The 20,007-nt window shown below is 42.1% G+C and overlaps 2 protein-coding genes across 5 annotated transcripts; one reads left to right on the top strand and one right to left on the bottom strand.

The window, feature by feature from the left end:
• Positions 1-81: 81 nt before the first annotated feature.
• Positions 82-11,287, top strand: fanci (FA complementation group I). Its single transcript, XM_079346883.1, has 38 exons — positions 82-217; positions 344-443; positions 557-629; positions 714-844; positions 970-1,123; positions 1,248-1,305; positions 1,512-1,553; positions 1,777-1,900; positions 1,997-2,082; positions 2,170-2,302; positions 2,400-2,477; positions 2,574-2,710; positions 3,024-3,204; positions 3,317-3,404; positions 3,499-3,629; positions 3,716-3,786; positions 5,810-5,924; positions 6,030-6,152; positions 6,380-6,448; positions 6,543-6,644; positions 6,739-6,936; positions 7,247-7,368; positions 7,458-7,619; positions 7,922-8,101; positions 8,187-8,353; positions 8,442-8,518; positions 8,606-8,722; positions 8,806-8,857; positions 8,933-9,060; positions 9,398-9,463; positions 9,565-9,661; positions 9,747-9,931; positions 10,026-10,082; positions 10,166-10,225; positions 10,315-10,389; positions 10,568-10,663; positions 10,764-10,865; positions 10,980-11,287. The coding sequence occupies exons 2-38, from the start codon at positions 351-353 to the stop codon at positions 11,040-11,042; spliced, it is 3,993 nt and encodes a 1,330-aa protein (XP_079203009.1). The 5' UTR covers positions 82-217; positions 344-350; the 3' UTR covers positions 11,043-11,287.
• Positions 11,078-19,876, bottom strand: polg (polymerase (DNA directed), gamma). 4 transcript variants are annotated; one of them, XM_079346884.1, is made up of 23 exons: positions 19,682-19,876; positions 18,263-18,860; positions 17,950-18,145; positions 17,557-17,724; positions 17,272-17,418; positions 17,073-17,152; positions 16,771-16,953; positions 16,558-16,691; positions 16,150-16,273; positions 15,831-16,055; positions 15,255-15,372; positions 15,005-15,085; positions 14,551-14,664; positions 14,287-14,447; positions 13,893-13,946; positions 13,691-13,808; positions 13,455-13,590; positions 12,844-13,090; positions 12,627-12,749; positions 12,364-12,532; positions 11,992-12,200; positions 11,745-11,905; positions 11,078-11,214 (listed from the first exon to the last, which is right to left on the bottom strand). In XM_079346884.1, exons 2-23 carry the CDS (start codon positions 18,832-18,834, stop codon positions 11,150-11,152), a joined length of 3,585 nt encoding a protein of 1,194 aa, XP_079203010.1. In that variant the 5' UTR covers positions 18,835-18,860; positions 19,682-19,876; the 3' UTR covers positions 11,078-11,149. The 4 variants fall into 4 exon arrangements, with proteins under 4 accessions (XP_079203010.1, XP_079203012.1, XP_079203013.1 ...); XM_079346886.1 differs by lacking the exon at positions 19,682-19,876 and adding an exon at positions 19,577-19,662; XM_079346887.1 differs by lacking the exon at positions 19,682-19,876 and adding an exon at positions 19,378-19,423.
• Positions 19,877-20,007: the final 131 nt, after the last annotated feature.

Genomic DNA, 20,007 nt, shown 5'->3' with positions numbered 1-20,007 from the left:
TGCACTGTACCTGTGGCAACCTTATTTTTACAGTCTATGGTGGCAACCAAGAAGCAAAACAGGAAGTAACCGCTGGCGGGAATTGCATGACGTGTTTTGAAAGCGTTACCAATAGAAGCCGAAGTATTAACTTGAGCTTTTCCCGTACACGTTTAATACACATAAGTTAAAAGTCACATTTCAACTTTTACTGACCACAAGCCGTTGACACGCAGAGGTAAATATTTAATTCATGCATGTCCTTTATCAACTTCAACATTTATCATCGGTAACAGCAAGTCTATTGTGCTTTATCACGATTCATCACTCTCCATTCCTATACATCTATCTGTCCTCTTTGCAGGTCGATTATGAAGGCTGAAATTGATAAAATAGTAACGTTGTCGGATGGCGAGAATACAGGTGAACTTCAGAGATACCTGTCCTCCCTTTCAAACGACGAGGTAAAAAAAAATATCCAATCAACATTACATACCCTCAACATTTTAAAATCTTCGAGCTTCAACTTTTAAAAGAATAATATCCAATCTGTCCCCTCTGTTGTCCCCTTTTCTAGCTGATTACCGTGATTACTAATGGTGCATTAAAGGGTAAGAAGGTCGGTCCCATGATTAAAGGCATTTTTAAGGGTAAGTGAATTAGCTGCATAGTTTTGAATGTCAAACATGGTATCCCAGTTCAGTAAAAGTAAAGTGTTGTGCTCTGAAATGTAGGCTCACCCTCCAATTCATCTGAAGGGTCGAAGCGGAGACTTCTTGTTTATCAACACTGCATCCCTCTCTGTGAGTCTGGAGATCTTCAGACAGAGGTGGCCGCTGAGATCATTGGACTGCTGATGCTGGAGGTAAAAAAAAAAAAAAAACATCACTATGAAGCTTTCCATCTATCTTTTTAAAAGAAACCACACTAAGTGAGCTGTATTGACTGATGTGTCTGACTCCCACCATGTCTCTTAAATGTTATGCACAGACTCACACACTTAATGGATCCTCTCTTGCGCAACTGGCATCTCTGTTCGTTGAAGCCATTAAAGTGGGGAAAATGGGCAGCGGGAAGTCTCTGGAGCTTTTTCCTACTGTCCTTACTGCTCTGTCAGCATGTGAAGCCTTGTCTTATGGCAAAGGTAAGTGCACACTCCAGGCCTCAGTTACTTTATTGTTTTATGTTTTATTGTCTTTGTGTAGTTTTGTGATTTAAAATGAATCTTTATCTCTTGGTGTTTGCTTGTCGTTTTATTTAAACTTTAGGTGAACTCAATGGTGAGGAATACAAGAAACAGCTGATCAACAGTCTTTGCTCAAGCAGGTCAGGACTTATCAGATATAAAACTCAACATACATTTGCTATTTCCTGAGTTTTTAAGGACGGGTTTCCAGTGTTTTAAATGAGCATTGATCATGATGACAGCATAACTTCTCTCCTGACTGTAATACACTATTTAAGTTGAAATTATGGGAAACAGATCAGTCACAATGTTGATTTTCATATATTCCTGTTGATTGTTTATACAGATGGGACCCACATTGTGTTATTCACCTAACGACCATGTTCAGGTAAGACCTTCCATCACAGTCTTAGAGACTGATCCGTTCTCCAAAGACTAATCTCAAATTTTCACTTCGCAGTAGTTTGTCTTTTTTTTTTTTTTCGTATTTCTTTACAGATGGAATCACAATGCAAACTAGTAATATTTTCTCCCTGTGCTTCCTCTCCGGGCATTCAACTTGAGTCAGCCTTGGTTTTTTTTGTTTTGTTTTTTTGTCTACCTTATTGTAGAGATGTGCCTTTGTCATCTGAGGAGCTGCAGTTTGTGGTGGAGAAAGTTCTGAGGATGTTCACCAAACTAGATCTACAGGAGATCCCTCCACTGGTCTATCAGCTGCTACTTTTATCTGCAAAGGTAAATTTGTGTGTGAGAATCAATGCCTTTAATTGCAGCAACATTCCTCTCGTCTTTTGTATCTTCATCCCTGTGCCTCACTTGCACGCCTGATAGGGTTGTAAGAAACCGATCCTGGAAGGAATCATTGGATATTTTAAGGAACAAGACATTCACCAGGAAGAAGAGCAGAAACATGGAGAGTGAGTGGCTCATACAACACACTGTATTCAATCTACATTTTAAAATGCCAACTTCTTCACTTAATCTTTCTCTGCGTTCACACTAAGGAGTCTGGATCTAGAGGTTCAGTCCATCCCACAGGACCAGTTAAGGCATGTGGAGGGTACTGCTATTCTTCACATTGTGTTTGCTGTACGACTCGACCATGACCTCGGGAGAGAATTCCTCAAAAGCATTAAGGTTATGCAGCACTCATCTTTTTTTTTTAGTGAAGTTATTTTAATAGGATTTAGGCTGAACGATAAATCTTATTTCTCTTCTAATTGCATTTCCACAGACATCTTACGGGGACTTGTGCCCTTTCCGCGTTGCCCTGCTGCTATCGGTTGCACGTATCCAGCGTTATGAAGAGCAGGTGAGTCGACTTTTCCCCGAGGCTTCTTTTATTAAAAATAGACCTAAATGTAGTTTCTTTATGCTTCATTCTTCCCCCCTTCCCTGGTTCGGGTAGGTGTTTGACCTTTTGAAGGGGGCAATCATCAAGAGCTTCAAAGATGAGCAGCTACAGCAGGGATCAAAGTTCCTGCAGGACCTCCTGCCTGGACACTGCAGCGTGGCTCAGATGATACTTGACACAGTCAGCAACAGGTGAGACACATTTCAACCTTCATTTCAAGAACTATAATACAGCTTATATGTGGTGGCCCACACTATATATATAGTGTGAGTGTTCTGATACTTTTTTAGTCTTAGATTGTAATTAAAACATGTAACTCTAAATTGACATGCACAACCTGAGAAAAAGAAAAAGTTGATCAAAATATGCCCATGTTGGAAACCAATAATCTTTCTATTGGAAGTAAAACATGAGGATACACTACTCAGTCTTCTCACAAATCTCAAGGACAGTACATTCGTAATTTATTTTCTCCCTGTGACTCCTCCTCTTCCACCTGTGCAGTGTGTTTGGTTGGGATCATGTGACCCAGGGGCTGGTGCAGTTGGGATTCTTCCTTATGGATAACTTTGGACCCAAACCTGGTCCTTTTGGAAAGACCACAGAAGCATCTGTTTCCATAGCCCGGACCCCGACTCAGCTAGCCTGTAAGCTGGGGGGACAGGTGCTCCTGCATGGTTTTAAGGTAACATTTGATGTTTATTTTATTGAAGTATCACAAAAATGAAAATGGCATTGACTACATGTTTACATCATGTGTTCTTCTCACTGGCGTGTATGTGTTTCTCCTGTAACAGGTGCACGAGCCTATCAGAGGAGAGATCCTAGAGCAAGTCTTGAATCGATTGGTCTCAAAGACAGCCTCACCTGTCAGTCATTACTTAGGTAATACGACCTCAGAGACTTACTGCAGTAACATATTAGACTAGTTAGAACCTACATTCTCACTTTTGTTTTTCTATCCTGTCTGTTCCACCAGACCTTTTCTCTGACATTGTCATCTCTGCTCCCATGATCCTCCTGGAGTCATCCTCAAAGGTGACGGAGACATTTGACAACCTGTCATTCCTGCCACTGGCCACTGTTCAGGGTCTGCTGAAAGCCGTTCAGGTACCTAAAAACACACACATACAGTGTACATACAAGCTACCTGTTTGTTTTGTTGGTTATTTAGTTATTTTCCGTTTAACTTCCAGCCCCTGCTCAAGGTCAGTATGTCTTTGAAAGATGCTTTGATTCTAGTTCTCCGTAAGGCCATGTTTTCCAGGTGAGTACTGCTTTGCTCTTTTTATTTTTTAAATTGTTTTTATTTATTTTTTTTGTTATATCTCTTTATTAACTCAAATAGGTTTCATGACATACAATGATCATTCGGGAAACCTTTTTTTTTTTTCTTGATGACGACTCACATAAACCCCCCTCCACACACACACACACACAATACAATAATATAACCATACTGCACAAAAAGAAAAGAGAAAAAAAAAGAAAAGGGCGCGTACAAGAACTCAACAACAAAAGCGATATTACAATAGTAAGTGTCCCTCCCTTCCTCCTTACAGAGCACTCGAACAGTTTTGTATAGAAACTAGTGGGGGCCTCAGTTGCCCTGTCGTGTCTTTAATTTGGTTATGTAGTTGATCACAGGGCCCCAGACAAAAAATGTTCAGGTCAACCCCTCGAATTGTACTTACATTTCTCCAGGTTTAAAAACATCATGAGGTCCTTTAGCCAGTGTGATTCTTCTTCGAGCTAATAGAGATGCAAAAGAAATACAATCCGTTATTTTCCTGCTGGTTATTTGGTGAGCTGGTACTACTCCAAAGATAACTATTTCTCGGCCTGGTGTCAGAGATTTGTCTAAAGCCGTGGCGAGGTGATTGAGAATGTTTGTCAAGTATTCATACAAGCAGGGGCAATGACCAAAACATGTGCGTCATGTTTGCTGGGGACATGTGACATCTGTTGCAAGTGTCTGCTATATTCTCATACATTTTGAAGAGTTTATGGTATGTAAATTAGGAACGACGGACAACCTTGAGTTGTATCAGATTAAGTCTGGAGCAAGATGTGCTGTCATTCACTCGGGACAAAGCCTTGTGCCAAACATCGTGTACAATAACTGTACCAAGTTCCTCCTCCCAAACTTTTTAAATATTGTTTAGGGAAGAAACTCTGAGTTGTGATATTAAATTATAGATTGTTGAGATGAAGTCTTTCTGATTCGTGGGTATGTCCAAAATGGTATCGAATGTAGAAATAGGAGGAATATTAGGAAAGGAGGCGTTGTTTGCCTTGACAAAGTTACGGACTTGGAAGTATCGAAATAGGTGGGAGTATGGTAAGTTATATTTATCACACAGGTCACTAAAGCTGCAAAAGACATTATCTGAGTAAAGGTCCTTTAGCCTGACAAGACCTGACCTCTGCCACAAAGAAAAAGCCTTATCAGTACTGGGAGGGAGGAAAAGATGATTATTATGGATCGGGGTATGATTAGATAGACCCTGGAGCCCAAAGGCCAATCTAAATTGAGTCCAGATTCTTAGGGTGGAGGTGATGATTGAATTGCACGTGAATTGAGATGAACATGTGGGAAGTTTGGATGAGAGCATAGCCAAGAGTGAGCTAGAGAGGCAGGATTAGGCTTCGAGTTCAAACCAGCTTAATGTCATCCCAAAGGGACATTTTGTGAATATTAGTTGCCCAGTAATAGTGTCTTAGATTCGGAAGTGCCAATCCCCCTGCAGATCTCTGCCTTTGTAAGAACTCTCTTCTAATCCTGGGGGTCTTTCCATTCCATAGAAAGGAGGTAATTATTTTATCTATTTTGCAAAAAAAAGGATTTGGGTAAAAAGACTGGGAGACATTGAAAGAGATATAAAAAAACGTGGGAGAACATTAATTTTTACACAGTTAACCCTTCATGCAAGTGATAACTGTAAGCTGTTCCACCTTCCCAAATCCTTCCTGAGCTGACCAAGGGGGGAAAGTTTTTTTTTATGTAGAGGTCTGATAGTTTTTCTACATATGTTCACTCCTAAATATTTAAAACTGCTTCTGGATATCTTGAAGGGAATATGTTTGTCAGGGATCTGAGAGGCTAGGTCGTTTACAGGGAAGCATTCACTTTTTTTTCCTTTTTTTTAAATTAATTAATACTTTTTTGTAAGAGGAGTTAATGGATTACGAACCTGTCAAAGCATTTCATGGCTTAACAGTAATTACAAGGAGAGGCAGTTTATCTTCAATCAATATCACACATTGTTCTCCTCTTGCCTCTCCAATAGCCAACTGGATGGCAGGAAGTCTGCAGTGACCGGCTTCTTGTTGCTGTTGAAGAACTTCAAAGTGCTGGGCAGTCTGGCCTCCAGCCAGTGTAGCCAGGCAGTCTCCTCCAGCCAGGTATGGTCCCACATATACTCTTTGTGGTCTGAGCACAGATGCTTCTGGAAGAAGAACTGTGCACGTATCTGCAATTTTAAACACAATATCCATCTCTTTAAACAGACCCAAGTGGATGTTCATTCCCGTTACAACTCTGCTGCCAATGAAGCGTTCTGTCTGGAAATTCTCAGCAGCCTGCGTCGCTGCCTCAGCCAGCAGGCTGACGTGCGCCTCATGCTCTATGAGGTTCGAGGGTTTTTTTTCTCTGCCTGTCTGTTAGTTCATTTTTTAAAAGCAGTATGTCGCTAAACTAAAAGTTTTATTTGAGCAACATGCTTCTTTTCAGTTCATAAAGAGAAAACACATTTACTCCTAAGTTAGTATCTTCTTTGGATAGAAATCTTCGACTACAGACACTTTAAATGGAGCTTCTAAACATTTGTATTGTTTGAAGTGCAACTTTTCTCTTTCAGGGTTTCTATGATGTTCTTCGCCGCAACTCTCAACTTGCAAGCTCCATCATGCAGACCCTCTTCTCACAGGTGTGCCTGTCATCAAGCGCATGCTGTATTATGCAAAAAACTGCCTGTTTTTTATGTTATCTTATCAGATGGCTGTGTCATTATTTAACTCTAGCTGAGGCGATACTACGAGCCTGAACAGGACCTTCTCCCCCCGGTCAAACTGGAGCCGTGCATCACGGCTCTCGGAGACCAGGTCTACCTGCAGGAGCCTCTGGTACTCTTTATCTGCTGAGTCAGATTTTACCACTGTGTGTTTTTTTCTTCATTGTCAATTTCAGCCTTGGATATTTTTTTTCTTCCCCTTTCAGGCCCATCTTGTGAGTTGTACTGTGCACTGCCTGTTGTGGCTGCAGAACATGCGCCGATCAGCCCGCTGCAATGCTGACGACAGCAATGATGAGCTCGAGGAGGAGGAGGAGGAGGAGGGTTACCAGTCCGAACTGCAGAAGATCTTGGAGAGCATGACACGACGCATGACCAAGAGTGAACTGGAGGACTTTGAACTGGTATTGTAGACAGAAGTACACACTGTAAAAATGACAGACACACAACTACACTGAATGACTTGAAATCTTTACCTCCTGTTTAAAAGCAGGAGAAGCCTTTTATTGGTCTTATACGGTACATTTTTTTGTGGAAGTGACTTTTAACTAGGCATAAGCAGCAAGATGTTGTGTTTTTGCAGACAATAAACACACCCTTATCAGTTGTGTGTGTGTGTGTCCATTTGTGTGAATCCCCTGACTTAAATAAAAACCAAATACTTCAAGTTTAAGCTGTATGTTTTATTGTATATTCTGTCTTTGTGTTTACCAGGACAAGTCAGCTGAGTTCTCTCTGGGATCCAGCGTCGGGGTGAAGAATAACATCTACGCTGTGCTGGTGATGGGAGTGTATGAGGTCCTCATGGAGTTCAGCTTTACAAAAGCAAACTACAGGTAACAGCCTCTTTGTTTGAATGTGGACAGGAAGGATGCTGCCCAGCATAAATGTTGGCGATGTGTTAAATAAGAACTCTGTGTTGTAGTAAAAGCCGCTTTGAGGAGCTCTTGGAGTTGTTTAACCGCTACCACAAGCTTTCTGAGATCCTGAAGGAGAAATCCGGAAAGGGTCGTGGTCCCACGCAAAAGACGCCCCGCAGCTTACTCTCTTTGGGCTTCATATCAACTCTTCTCACCGTCCTCTTCAGGTAAAAGCTTCAGCTGGCTATGTGAACATGGCTTGTTGAAAGAGTAAGTGAGTCATTCTGAGTGAAAATACAATATTTAATCAATAAAAATCATGTTAGACCTTTAACTTAAAATAACTTGTTCATGTGTTCCCTGCTCCATGCACTCATTTAAAGTCTGGTTTGAGCATAGTGTTTGCAAAAATATGCAGCCCAGCAGAATGACAAACTCCATTAAAAAAGGAGCTGACCTCAAAAAGCAAGTCGTAAAAACAAACAAACTACAGAACAAAAACGTTGCAATTCCCTTTTTTTTTCTTCAGAGACAGCACTCAGAGCAGAGAGGAGGCTCTTTTGGTGCTTCGCTCGAGTGCAGAGTTTGTGCGTTATGCTCTCAGTGTGGCTGTGCAGAAGATCCAGCAGCTGGAGGAAACTGGACACGCAGAAGGCCCAGATGGACAGAACGCAGACAGAACTTTCAGGTTCCTTTGTGACATGACAAGGTTTGAATCCCTGGGCCTCAAAAACACCATCATCTTTAGCATGTTGTGTGGTCTATAACATCAACTGTGTCATTTTTCGTTCCAGTGTGCTGATGTGGCGTTACACCAACATCCCCAGCGTGGTGGAGGATGCAGGGAAGAAGGAGAAGCGCTCCAGCCTGTCTCTGATGTGTCTGGAAGGCTTGCTGAGGATCTTCACGACCTGCCAGCAGCGATATCCAGACAGAATGTCTCAGCTCCTCTCCACCATGGGTCAGACGGGAGCACTTTTAAAACTGTCGAAAGCGGTGATATTTATCTTTCACACTTGAGTGGATCATAGGAATGATTTCTCTTTCAGATGTCTCGGAGGACAACGAGGAGCCAGACGATGGCGGTGATACAGAGATGAACTTCTTCTACATCAGACAGTTTCAGGTGAATCTTTACACAACGTCTTAGTGTTTCTACTTTTTAAAGATAGAAATGTCGCCAGCACTGTTCTTCCCTTTTGTTTGTCACTAGAGGGCGCTGTTCACTCAGTTAAGTGGCAGTGAGGAGGAGTTTAACAGCAAAGAGGCTCAATTGCTGGTCAGCATCTTGAGTGTGCTTTCACGCCAGCTAAAGCCTTCCTCCCCGCAGGTAGGTGTATACCCAAGTGCACTTTGGAGGAGGGAGGGGGCTAACTGTAGGACTTTTATAAATTAATAGATCTTCCTTCACAGTTTGTTCAGATGATCACATGGACTGTTAAAGTTTGCAAGGAGACCAGTTTTGGTGAGTGACAGTATTTACTCTCTGTGTCTACTTGATGTGTTAGAAGTTGTGTTCTGATCATTTTCTCTCCTTCAGAGGATCCAGCTTTCACAAAGGGCCTGCTCTCTCTTCTCTTCAGTCTGCATACTCTCTACAAGAGTCCCGTCAGCCTGCTGCTGGAGCTCTGCCAGGACATCCACAGCCAACTGGGAGACATTGATCAGGTACATGCGGCACAGACACCGTATTGAGAGAACAAGCAACCTTCATCTCTCTCTTTTTAATGTGTTAAAACTGGATATACACATGTCTGCACCTTTCTCAAAGACTGCCCCATGTCATTCTAACTAAAGCTGGGTAGTGGATGGATAGTGACTCTTTGACTACTTTGAAGAACAGTGTTGGAACATTTCTTGCAACAAGTGCTACGTTTTTATGTTAAAAATCAGAACTACTTTATTAATCCCAGGGGAGAATTCAATCAAAGAAATGCGGCTGCAATGACTTTCCCCCAGGTTTAAACGTACAAAATGTATTCTGCTTTTTCCTCTGTACGATCAGGATGTGGAGGTGGAAAAACAATCCCACTTTGCCATTATCAACATGAAGACTGCCACCGCAGCAGCTGTAAGTATTTCATTATTTTTATGGCTTAGAATTTGCTCTTGACACGGAAACATTTGAATGTATTTGATCTCATTTGCATTTATTTCAATCTCCCGCTGCAGCTGCTGGTCCTGTCTCAGGTTGGCCGAGTGCTCGATGAAGTGGACTGGCTCATTGCCAGAAAGAAAAGCCAGGCATCCTCTGAAAAAATGGGCCCAGGTGAGAAGCACGCTCGAGATTTGTCGGGGGATGAGAGTTAAGAGAGAGGAGGAGGGACTTAAGTTTCTGTACATTCTGTTTGTAGGGGAGCCCACTCAGACAGCAGGCCAGCAGGACCCAATAGAGAAAGCTGTGACCCTGCAGCTCGGGACTCTTTTGACTGCATTAAACGAGCTGGTGCAAACGGCTCTGCTACCTGGCACCGGCACTATTACACTGCTGCGAGAACTGAGCCGCACCTACACCATCCTCACCACACTCGTCAAATACGTGCGGCATTTGTCCCTTCTGTGGTCTCACTACTTTTCTCAGTTTTTAATCCAGTCTTGTGTGAAATGTATTTCCTTCCTCTTTTTCTTTTTAGTACATCCAGGTATGTGCCAGTCAGCACGGCGCACTGCCAGCACGTTTTGAGAAGCTGGTGAGTCCGGTGTGATGTCAGGTTTTTTCTTTTTCAAATCCTGCAGTATGTTATGTCGCACTGACGGCTAACTTTCTGTGCAGGTCAAACTGTCCGGCTCCCACCTGACACCACAGTGCTACACTTTCATCACATACGCACAGGTACAGCTCAGTCTCGTTTTAACATGTGATTATCCTCTTGAAGTTTTTCATGCTCTATCTGAGAACTTGTGTTTTTTTTTGTCTGTCAGAGTGGTGAACTCAGTGGTGGAGGAGCGGATGACAAGAAGAAAAAGAAAAGGAATGAAGTGAACACTGCTGCATCGGTACGGATATATACTTATGTTATTGAAATGGTGTAAGAGATGGTTTATAGCTAAATATATATGTAAGTTCTTTATCATTAAATATGTTTACACATCATTTAAACATTTGTTTGGCTAAAACAAACCAGTTTAAATAAAACCCTTCAGAAGTTGTTAATCCAGCTTTGTCTCTTGTTAGGCGAAACTCCTACGAGAGACAAAAGCCATCCCTAACGTGATCTTCAGCATTGAGCAGTATGAGAAATTCCTCATTACCCTCTCAAAGAAATCAAAGGTATTTATATACATCTTACATTGAAGCAGTTTACAAAATGGGATTCTTGGAAAACATGAAGGAACTTTTTGAACAACGTGTGTATTTACTTTTGTTGTAGGTGAATCTGATGCAGTACATGAAGCTGAGCACCTCAAGAGATTTCCGCATCGTCGCTGCTACTCTGGAGGCAGCCCTGCAGGAGCAGCACGACAGTGATGAGGTAAATTATAGTGTGGGTTCATAGTCTCTTTCACTCGTGAACACTTCTTTTGAACACTCTAACTCAGTAGCTTCTGACTGAGAGCTCTGTCGATGTCGTCTTCTTTGCCCTCAGCCCGCAGAGTCACAGGAAGCAGAGGAGACACAGGAACCCAAACAGAAGAAGAGAAAACAGTGACGCCCTTCTTCCCTCCTCAGGAGAGTCGATTGCACATGGACCTTGCTGACCTTGAATTAAAGTCACTGCTGAACTGTTCTGTTACAAGAAGCTCCGCCCACAAAGTTCTATCTCCTTTTGTTCAGAGAGCCTTTCGTGATGTTGATGGCTTGGTAAATGTCCAAGGCCTCACCTGTGGAAAGTTTGTGTATAATATTAACAAAGTGTTTGTGTCCTTTAGTAGTAAAATAAATAAGTCATTTGTACACGAGATGCTGTTCATAACAAGTTTAATCTCAGTTCTAATGGTTCTTTTTGAGTGTAGTTTATATCCTCCATATAAGGCCAGTTTGACTTTCATTTGATGGCCACAGTTCTTGTTTTAAAGATATTGTGGTTGTTGCTAAGTACAGAAGAACAGAAGATAGCCCTTATTGTCCTTCCCACAACTATATGGGAAGATGTGGCTCTATGTTTCAAGTACACACAATGATCTCCCATATTTTTGTTCTTGTTCTGTTTATTCAAACTTGTATAAACTTGTATTGTGTCTTACATGGAACTCAACCTTTCCAGTAAGGATATAAACTGAGACAGAATGAATTCTCCTTCTTACTCCTTTCTAATAAGGAATAATAATAAATGTGCATTTCATGTGTATCAGTGTATTTAACATCTCGTACTACAGAAAAAGGATACACTGATACAGGTGTGCAGACTCACCTGGTGATATTCCGTATCTTCGTTCAAGACCTGTGGGGTTGGAAGGGGTCACGCAGTCCATGTTCACCTCCTTCCTCAGGCACTGGTCGATATCAACAGAACTGAAGAAAGCTACCGACTGAGGGAGGTCGTGCATGCCTAACGCATGAGCGAATATACTCCTATGGAAAACAGAAGCAGTCAATCAGAGAGCTGTCAGTTGTTTCGGGGGGATATTTTCACATAAAAGAATAAACCGTGAGCCGACCTTGTGAGCAGGTTGGTGATCTGAAGTGCTAGCGCAGCTCGGTAACGGTCCTCGCTGCAGACAAGATACCGCACCTCGTCATGTATGCTGATGCAGAAGCGGCCGTCGATGTCATACTCTTCAATGAGCCACTTCATGGCCACCAGCATCAGGTGTAAGTAATCCACCGCAGAGCTCTGGACCACCCAGTTCACTCTGCTAGTAATAAACTGACAAAAGAAAAATGGCATCGTCTTACAAGACAAAAGAGGAAGTTTTACAAACCATAATGTACCTGATCAACCCTGGGCTCTATGATTGACAAACTTTAAAAAAAAAAAAAAAAGATTTAGATTAAGAGTTTGTCTGTCCTGCTGATCATCACGGCCTCACCTCATCCTTTACTACTTTGGGCTCCAGCGCTCTGCTAATTCTGCAGCCTAGAACAGGAGTGGCTGGCTGGGCTGAATGTGCAATGCTCTCCAGTTTATTGAACATGTCCGACTCCGTTCCTCCTCCCCACAGACGTTTGCTAACCATCTCCCACCTCTTACGCCGAGAGCTGGAGGATAAGAGAAATTAAGGAACTCATTGAATGTGGGTAAATACTTCAGATCTGTGTATAATAATGTGACTGATGTTTTTCTCTCTCTCACCTCTGTGAGGCCAATCTAGTGATCCTCCGCAACTCTTCCAGCGTGACACTGCCATTTTCCTCCCTCTCCACGTCTATACCCAGCTCATGAACCAGCCACTCCCCCTCCTCTGAGAGATGGTATCTGACAAAATATATGAAATCAAAAATAAAGCAAAACAGTCCATCTGAAACACCTTTGCACACAAAAACTTAAATATATATATTCAAGTTGTTACCTGCGAATTCCCTTTGTTAAAACGTACATCTGCCTGGCCTTGCTAGCAGCTTCTGCTTGACTGAGTCGGTGGTTAAACTGCATAAGTAGCCTCTCAGCGAAGGGTTGTCCTGCACCATAAATGCGTCCGTAGTTGAACACTTTTGCATGCTCTCGGCTGATGCCCACAGTGTCAGCAGTGCGGCTGTGCAAGTCAGTGCCCTGATTCTTCTTCCCCTGAAGGGTCATCCAGCCAAACGCTGTACAGCCTGAAACCAGCGGACACACCACAATGAACACAGATGCTGTTTGTCACGAGTACACCAACTCTCTTACTGACCATAGTGAGAGTTTCCCTCTCCCCTTACGTGTGTCTTCTCTGTTCATGAAGTCACTCAAGAGGCAACTTTTGTTGAGATTAGTTTTACTCCTTTGTCCTTTGTTGTATAAAACAGCTGTTTGTGTCCGCCTATGTTACACCGGAGAGATCCCACAAAATACTCGTAAGCAGAAGAGGGGTGTGATAATTGTTCCTCCGCAGTGTGTGTCATTGCAATTTAGTAAAGTTTACTGAGTGATCTTTAAGCTTTAAGACAGGTCCAGACCAGGTTTATGAAAAAGAAAACATCTCACCATGCATGCCAGCAAAGTGAGCTTCTCCCAGCACAGCAGCAATCCACAGTTCCTGAGAATCGACATCGGCTCCCACCAGGTGATATCCAGGAGGCACCTGCACCATGGCTTTCAGCTCACTGCCGACCCGATCTTTCTGTAAAATGTAAGAAAGATGCACACAAATGTCCTCCGTTGGCTGATCGATTGAAACAGGTGGCTGAGTCGTGAGAATGTGACGTGTTCTTCTTTCTCACCCGAGCATTACTTGCGGTCAGCCATGTTGGCTCCACTGCCCTTCTTGTTACCGTCCCAGCAGTGATGACCTGAGGTAATATGGCACCATACTGGCCCTCCTCATCAAAGTCTTTGTGTCTTTGAGAGACAGAGACGTTGTTATACACAGCAATGACTACAAGGCCAAGAAATACAGGGATCATAATGATACTACGGACAAACCTGCTGACAGTACGAGGAAGCTCTCCCTTTCGTAGCCACAGTGTCATCTGAGAGCTGAGGAGGGACGGAAAACGTGTTCACATTCTTCATAATAATAACTTTAAAAAAAACGTTATTAAAAAATCAGTTTACTACCTCCAAGTGTTAATACATGAAAAAAAACATAATGACAAAATCTTAAAATTAAAATAAGAATGGTGGTAAACATTAAATCCAACCCCAAATAACAAACATGGGGAGATGTACTCCAAATGTGATCCGATAAATACAGAAGTAGCACACAGAACCAATAATAGCAACTTATAAAGTATCTTTTGTAAGAGTTCAACAGTTTCAGCTGATTTGATGGCAGGGCGAGTGAATTTAATCACCCAATAAGATGAATGAGGAGTACCTTATACGTTTATGGGCGTTCCTCCAAAAAGAGATCATTTTGTTTATCTCCAGAGCTTGTGTCGCGTTGGTTCCACCCCGTCCTGCCCTGAGAGTCCCGTCCTCCATCTTGGACAGGAAGTCTTTTGAAAAAGGGCTGCCCACATTGTTGTGATTTCCATCCTGAAATACACATTTTCAGTGATACCCTGATGGCCAGTAATGGTTGGAACAATCAGCTTGTGCCTCATACCGAAGAGGCCCTGAGGAAACAGTAAAACTTCACCTTATGAGGCAATTTGAAGAACCAGCATCCAGGGATATCTACATCGTTGTAGGGGCCGTTTCCATGGTGATAATGGCATTGATCTCTCTCTTGGTCGTGATGTGGATCTTTGGGCTAATGTGTGATACGGAGTGAATTATTTCAGACAGCCCATGGCAGTTACTGATGTGAACTTTACAGACAATGTAAGAAAAACCCAAAATAAAAATCACAACACTGCTGTTGGACTACAAAGACAGACTTCGTTGGGTTTCTGTAAATACAATTTATATTACATAAATTAACAGTCTAGTGTTTATTTTGCCCATAAAAATTAAAAACATTGCATCGTTTAATTCAGATACTGCCAATCCATATGAGAAAAGTATTTTAAAACATCATTAAAGAACCTGTAGTGTAACAAATGTTTATAATAAAGTGTGTCTGAATGAGCACAAGCATTTCATCCACTCACTATTTTCTTCTTTCCTCCACTTTTCATCATCTTGACTGCATGTTCCTCTGTCAGACTTTCCAGGGATCCTAACTCCTCCACCTTAAGATGAGGTGAGAAAACACATCTCAGTCAAGACACAATGTTCCTTTCAGAGGATTTAGATTAGTTTAGTTTTTTTATTCTTTATTTATGAATTAACAATTAAAATATGTGACCAATCTTCACCACGAAAGTTCAATGAAGTAAATCATAATACGAGTGAACACACCTTTGCCCACACAGTACTGTCAGTAAACATGAGGTCATCTGAAGGGTCGCAGTCCAGATATTCAGGCTGCCTTTTGCTGTTTTGCTCACAGTATTCTTTGTAAACACTCTCAATAGCTCTGTGGGACACAACAAAGATGGATTAACATGTCTGTTCCTCATCTGAGCCTGGGGAAGGTCTGTTTAGCTTCGCTAACTCCTCTACAGGGAACAAAATGGCTTGACACCAGAAAATCTCATTTCACTCGAAGCCTTTGGCTCGATCTTAAAAGACACAGAAAAAAACCTGAGACCACTGGACAGTGCCTTGGTTTTTTTAATTGGAATCTTTAATCACGAATCTGCACTTAATCTGTTTACGTATTGTTCGTGAACTTTTTCATCATGTATTGTTTACTATGACGTGTGCTCCTGTCCTCTTGGCCAGGTCACCCGTGTGAAAGAAAACTTAATCTCGATGGGTTACTCACCTTGTTAAAAAAAACAAAAAAAACATACAACATGACCTCTACAAAATCAAACACTAATTTCTTTACAAGTTCATGTCTTACTGTTGTAAGCTTGGTGAATACAATACCTGTGCGGGCACACAGGCCCTGTGTTTTCGTCCTCAGATTCTAGGTTATCTCTGCGCCCAGGTACCAGGTAGCCCCAACCGTGTTTCACTGTGTAATGCAGCGGGAAACCATCCCATGTCAAACCCATGAGCTTAGGTGTCAGTCTCATCTGTAGGCTGATGAGGTTGGCTCCAGGCGACCAGCTGTCGTCTTCAGACATCTTCTCACACAGCTTACGGTACCACCTGAGGGTCACAGAGAGGACAGGGGACGCTTTGATGTACTCTGCAAACAGAGGTAAAGATATGACAGATAATAAATAATAAAGATTGATCTTACCCCGGGTGTCCAGGTAGATGTTGCCGTCTCTTGGGAAGTCGATTCACAGTTTCCTTCAGATTCTCCACCGCCAGCCTGCTCGGACACGGGCCTGCAATCTCCTCTTCAGAGGGAGGACCTGGGTCTAGTATCAAAATGATCACAAATTAACAGATTTTAAATTAACACTGAGTCTGTTATTAGAACTCTTTTATTTATAGAGTTTATCTTGTCTCATTTTAATTTTACATGTTTTTGACGAATATTTTTGTTCTGTTTGTTTCCTTAAAACCTTGGTATCTATGGTTGTAAATGTTTGTTTCTACTTCTGCCTGTTCTGTCTCAGCATCTTCGAACCACTTTGGGCAACATGTTTGTATGAAAGATGCTTTTAAAACCAAGCTGAGCTGTGGTCCTGTTCTCTCATACCTTCTTCCCAGTCTGGAAGAGGAGTAACAGTTCTTGTTTCAGCCGCTTTTTTCTTCTTGCTCACAACTGTTTTCTTCTGCTTAAACTCCTGAACATCCCACTCAAGATCCCAAAGCCAGGGGTCTTCTTTATACCTAAAATTGAAAGAAAAATATGAAGCTGTAGCTGTGCTACAGATAGAAACATACAGTTATGAATATGTGCTCTTCTCACCTTTCATCCTGCAACAATTGGCAAGCATCATCTGCTAAAGCCATCAGAGACTTCTTCATCTCTCTCTGGAGCTCTTCATAAGTGTCCTCCGAATCTTCCAGGTAACGCCCCCAGTTTTGATTGACTGGGAGGTAACTCACCCCCATCTCCAGCATTCCTGCAAACGTCACAGGATGAGGGCACCTTACAAAAGATGAAAGAGATAGTTTAAATACTCAAATTCTGAAGAAAGTTTTATTTTTGTCTGGTCAATTGTTACTATTAGCTGATGGAAAATGTCTGTGGTTTGGGGGTTTTCTGACCTCTCCAGGAAGATTGGTAGTTGTTCTGTAAAGACTTGATGTGTGGCTTCAACATCCAGGGCGCAGTACTGCATCAACTCCTGTAGAGGTCAGCAGAGGCATGGTGATCAGTCACTTCATGATGATGCAGTCTTTTAAAGAACACATTTTTAGGATGGTTACACTAAATTTAAAACAGGATTTGTCATAAACCTCCAACCTGAAAGTTGTTCCTGACATCCATCATGCTTCCCTTCACAAAGGTCTCTCTGGCCTCTTTCTGCAGCGGCGGTCCTCCCACATATAGTGCATGGACATCAGCCAAGTTATTGATACTACTAATATTCACCCAGTCCCAGGAGCCTATCTGTACACAACAACATTATGGCAAAATGAGTTTTGTTGAAAGTCACCCTTGTGAAAAAGATTTTGATCTCAATTGGTTAATAACCTGGTTAAATAAGAAAAAAATAGTATCTAAGATATAGTCATAAAAGACACGAACCATTGGGCCTTCCCTTTTCTGTCCAGCTTTCATGATGTGTTGCTTCACCTCCTGAAGACCGCTCCTTTTCCCCAGTTTGTTGGCCATCCACAGTGTGCGCTGAAATCCAGTCAGACCGGAGATGGCCATGTGAAGACTCATGGTGTCCATGAAGCGAACTTTAGAGCCCTTATTGAAAGAAAACTATCATTTTAAGTGAACATAAACTTTAATGTCATACATGCGCAAGTATGTGCTACCTTGTCCACAAACTTGATACATACAGCAAGGGTCAATAAATAAAACAAAACGGATTCATACAAGTTAAAAAAAACCAAAAGAAAAACGGATAAAACAGGATTTGAATCCCCAATAATGAAACAAGGACAAAACAAAATGACTATGAATACTGACTTTGAGTAAGTATTGCTCTTTGATGAAAGAACGGTCAAAGCTGACATTATGGCCAACTATGAGCCTCTCCTTCCATTGACCCTCGGGCGGACGGGCAGAGTTTAAAGGCGTCTCCAGGGGTATAAGGTCAGCTAGGGTCAGCTGGTTTGACCAGGAGTAGCGCTCTTCAATCAGACGCTTACTGCACCAAGAGTACCTACAGGAGTGAGAAATATTAACTGTGGTAATTTAATAATTCACATTCAATTTTTGTGTGTATGAAAATGCTAATTCCATTAGATTTTTTTTCCCCTCTACATCAATTGTTTCTTACCAGTTAGTGGGAGACACAGCAACAGCAAGCGTTGGGCATCTTCCTTCAGTCATGCACACCTCCACATCAAACACCAGCGCTGACTCCACAGGAAAATCCACCCTCTGACTCTCCCCATTTGGCCCATAGCGAGTCCAGCCAACCTCCCAGCTCCATTCCTGTGGCATTGGTGGGAGCTCAGCCTGGTGCAGCTTGGTGGCAGCCTCGAGGTAGGGAAGACTCTGTGTCTCGGCCAAGATTCGAAAGTGCTCATCAATGTTTTTGCCATACATTTTGGGAAGCTTAAGCTCCACGTCAGGTAACAAAGAAGTCTCCTTCCCCCACAGCTGATGTTTCTGCAGGTGCTTGATGCTGCGCTCTACATCCTCCTCTCTGTTCTCTGGTTCTAGGCCACGAAAGATCTGCTCATGGAGGTTACGTGACAGCATCTGAATGTTTAAACGGTTGAGGCGCGTCTCTGTGGAGTCCTCGTCCTGAGAAGAATGAGGTTTGGTGGAGTAGAGGGAGCGTTGGTACTTCCATCTCTGAGAGATGAGAGTCCTCTGCAAAGGACAACGCAACACATGCAGCATCCCCTCATGTGGACTTTACACTGGTGCTGCAAGACGAAATACAACATTAAGATCAAAACAGCTAAACCCCATTTTGTATCTCATTTGATGTGACAAATAGTACCAACATAAGAACATTAAACTGTTTGGTTAAAGATCCACTGAAATAGGAGCAATAAAACTGCTGCAAAGTGCAGTCAAGGTTAAACAAGATTAATTGCACTAGGCTAGGGACATAAGAACATTTGTATTATGTTGCTCTTAGCCCTGTGCAGAAGAACTAATTCCTCCAAGAGTGGATGATCAGAGCTGGCCAAGACTGACCTTGAAAGCTGTTGAGTGCCAATCATTTGAACTAATACTGGACAAACGATTTTGTTGTGCACTAAAAGGTAGCCATACCATGAAATAAAACCAAATACTAGAATCAACTTAATACATTATCCTTGAATAAATCATCAGTCTGGCTATCAAGTAGAGATTCTGCAGTTATGGTCTGGTCTGGTCTGGTCATGTCATGGTTCAATGACTGTACCCAGGTACTTGTCACTGTCAAGACCGTACCTGAACACAGCTGTCGAACAGACCATTACTATTTAATCAACTGTAGCACGATGCATCTAAGTAAGTTACACAGTTGCCTTGTTTAAATAGGCTCAACTAACTTGTGTTTACATTTCCACGTTCTCCATGTTCTTTCTTTGAGGGAACTGTTACTAATGTTTGATCAACTAAACATAATATTAAAGTTACAGTCACATACTTAATATGTTTATTAGCCACATTGTCGCTTCAATCAAAACAAAAACATATTAAACGATCTGTCGTATGATGTTTAAACATATTGTTCGAAGCATGAATGGACTACCTTAGCATGATGCTTTCAGCTGCCCACGGGGTTATAACACTGAAAAAAAGAAAGTGTGAGCGACCCCAAGCGGTATGGAGGACTGCATGTGTTTTTATTCTTTTTTTAATAGTTAATTCACAAAGTAGATAAAGACGAAAGGGGAAACCCGCAGCCTGTGAATTACATTGAAGTGCAATATACGCAACCTCTGGCCTACAGTTGCGACACATAAATGGCCTTTAATATTTAATATTATATGTCTTCCCTTGACAGTATGTATCGGCCGCGTGGCCTAATGGATAAGGCGTCTGACTTCGGATCAGAAGATTGCAGGTTCGAGTCCT

This window comes from Symphodus melops (assembly GCF_947650265.1).
Source record: "Symphodus melops genome assembly, chromosome: 6".
NCBI classification, from domain to species: Eukaryota; Metazoa; Chordata; class Actinopteri; order Labriformes; family Labridae; genus Symphodus; species Symphodus melops.
Note: the sequence above shows the minus strand (reverse complement) of the source record. Positions and strands in the feature narration are given on the sequence as shown.

What these genes read in the sequence shown, in the direction of transcription:
- fanci (XM_079346883.1), top strand. Translation starts at nt 351, where the DNA reads ATGAAGGCTGAAATTGATAAAATAGTAACGTTGTCGGATGGCGAGAAT. An exon ending in TTTACAAAAGCAAACTACAG is followed by an intron (nt 7,369 to 7,457) that starts GTAACAGCCTCT and finishes TCTGTGTTGTAG; the next exon opens with TAAAAGCCGCTTTGAGGAGC. An exon ending in TAAAGCCTTCCTCCCCGCAG is followed by an intron (nt 8,723 to 8,805) that starts GTAGGTGTATAC and finishes CTTCCTTCACAG; the next exon opens with TTTGTTCAGATGATCACATG.
- polg (XM_079346884.1), bottom strand. Translation starts at nt 18,834, where the DNA reads ATGCTGCATGTGTTGCGTTGTCCTTTGCAGAGGACTCTCATCTCTCAG. An exon ending in CATCTACCTGGACACCCGGG is followed by an intron (nt 16,056 to 16,149) that starts GTAAGATCAATC and finishes TGTGACCCTCAG; the next exon opens with GTGGTACCGTAAGCTGTGTG. An exon ending in GGGCCTGTGTGCCCGCACAG is followed by an intron (nt 15,373 to 15,830) that starts GTATTGTATTCA and finishes TGTGTCCCACAG; the next exon opens with AGCTATTGAGAGTGTTTACA.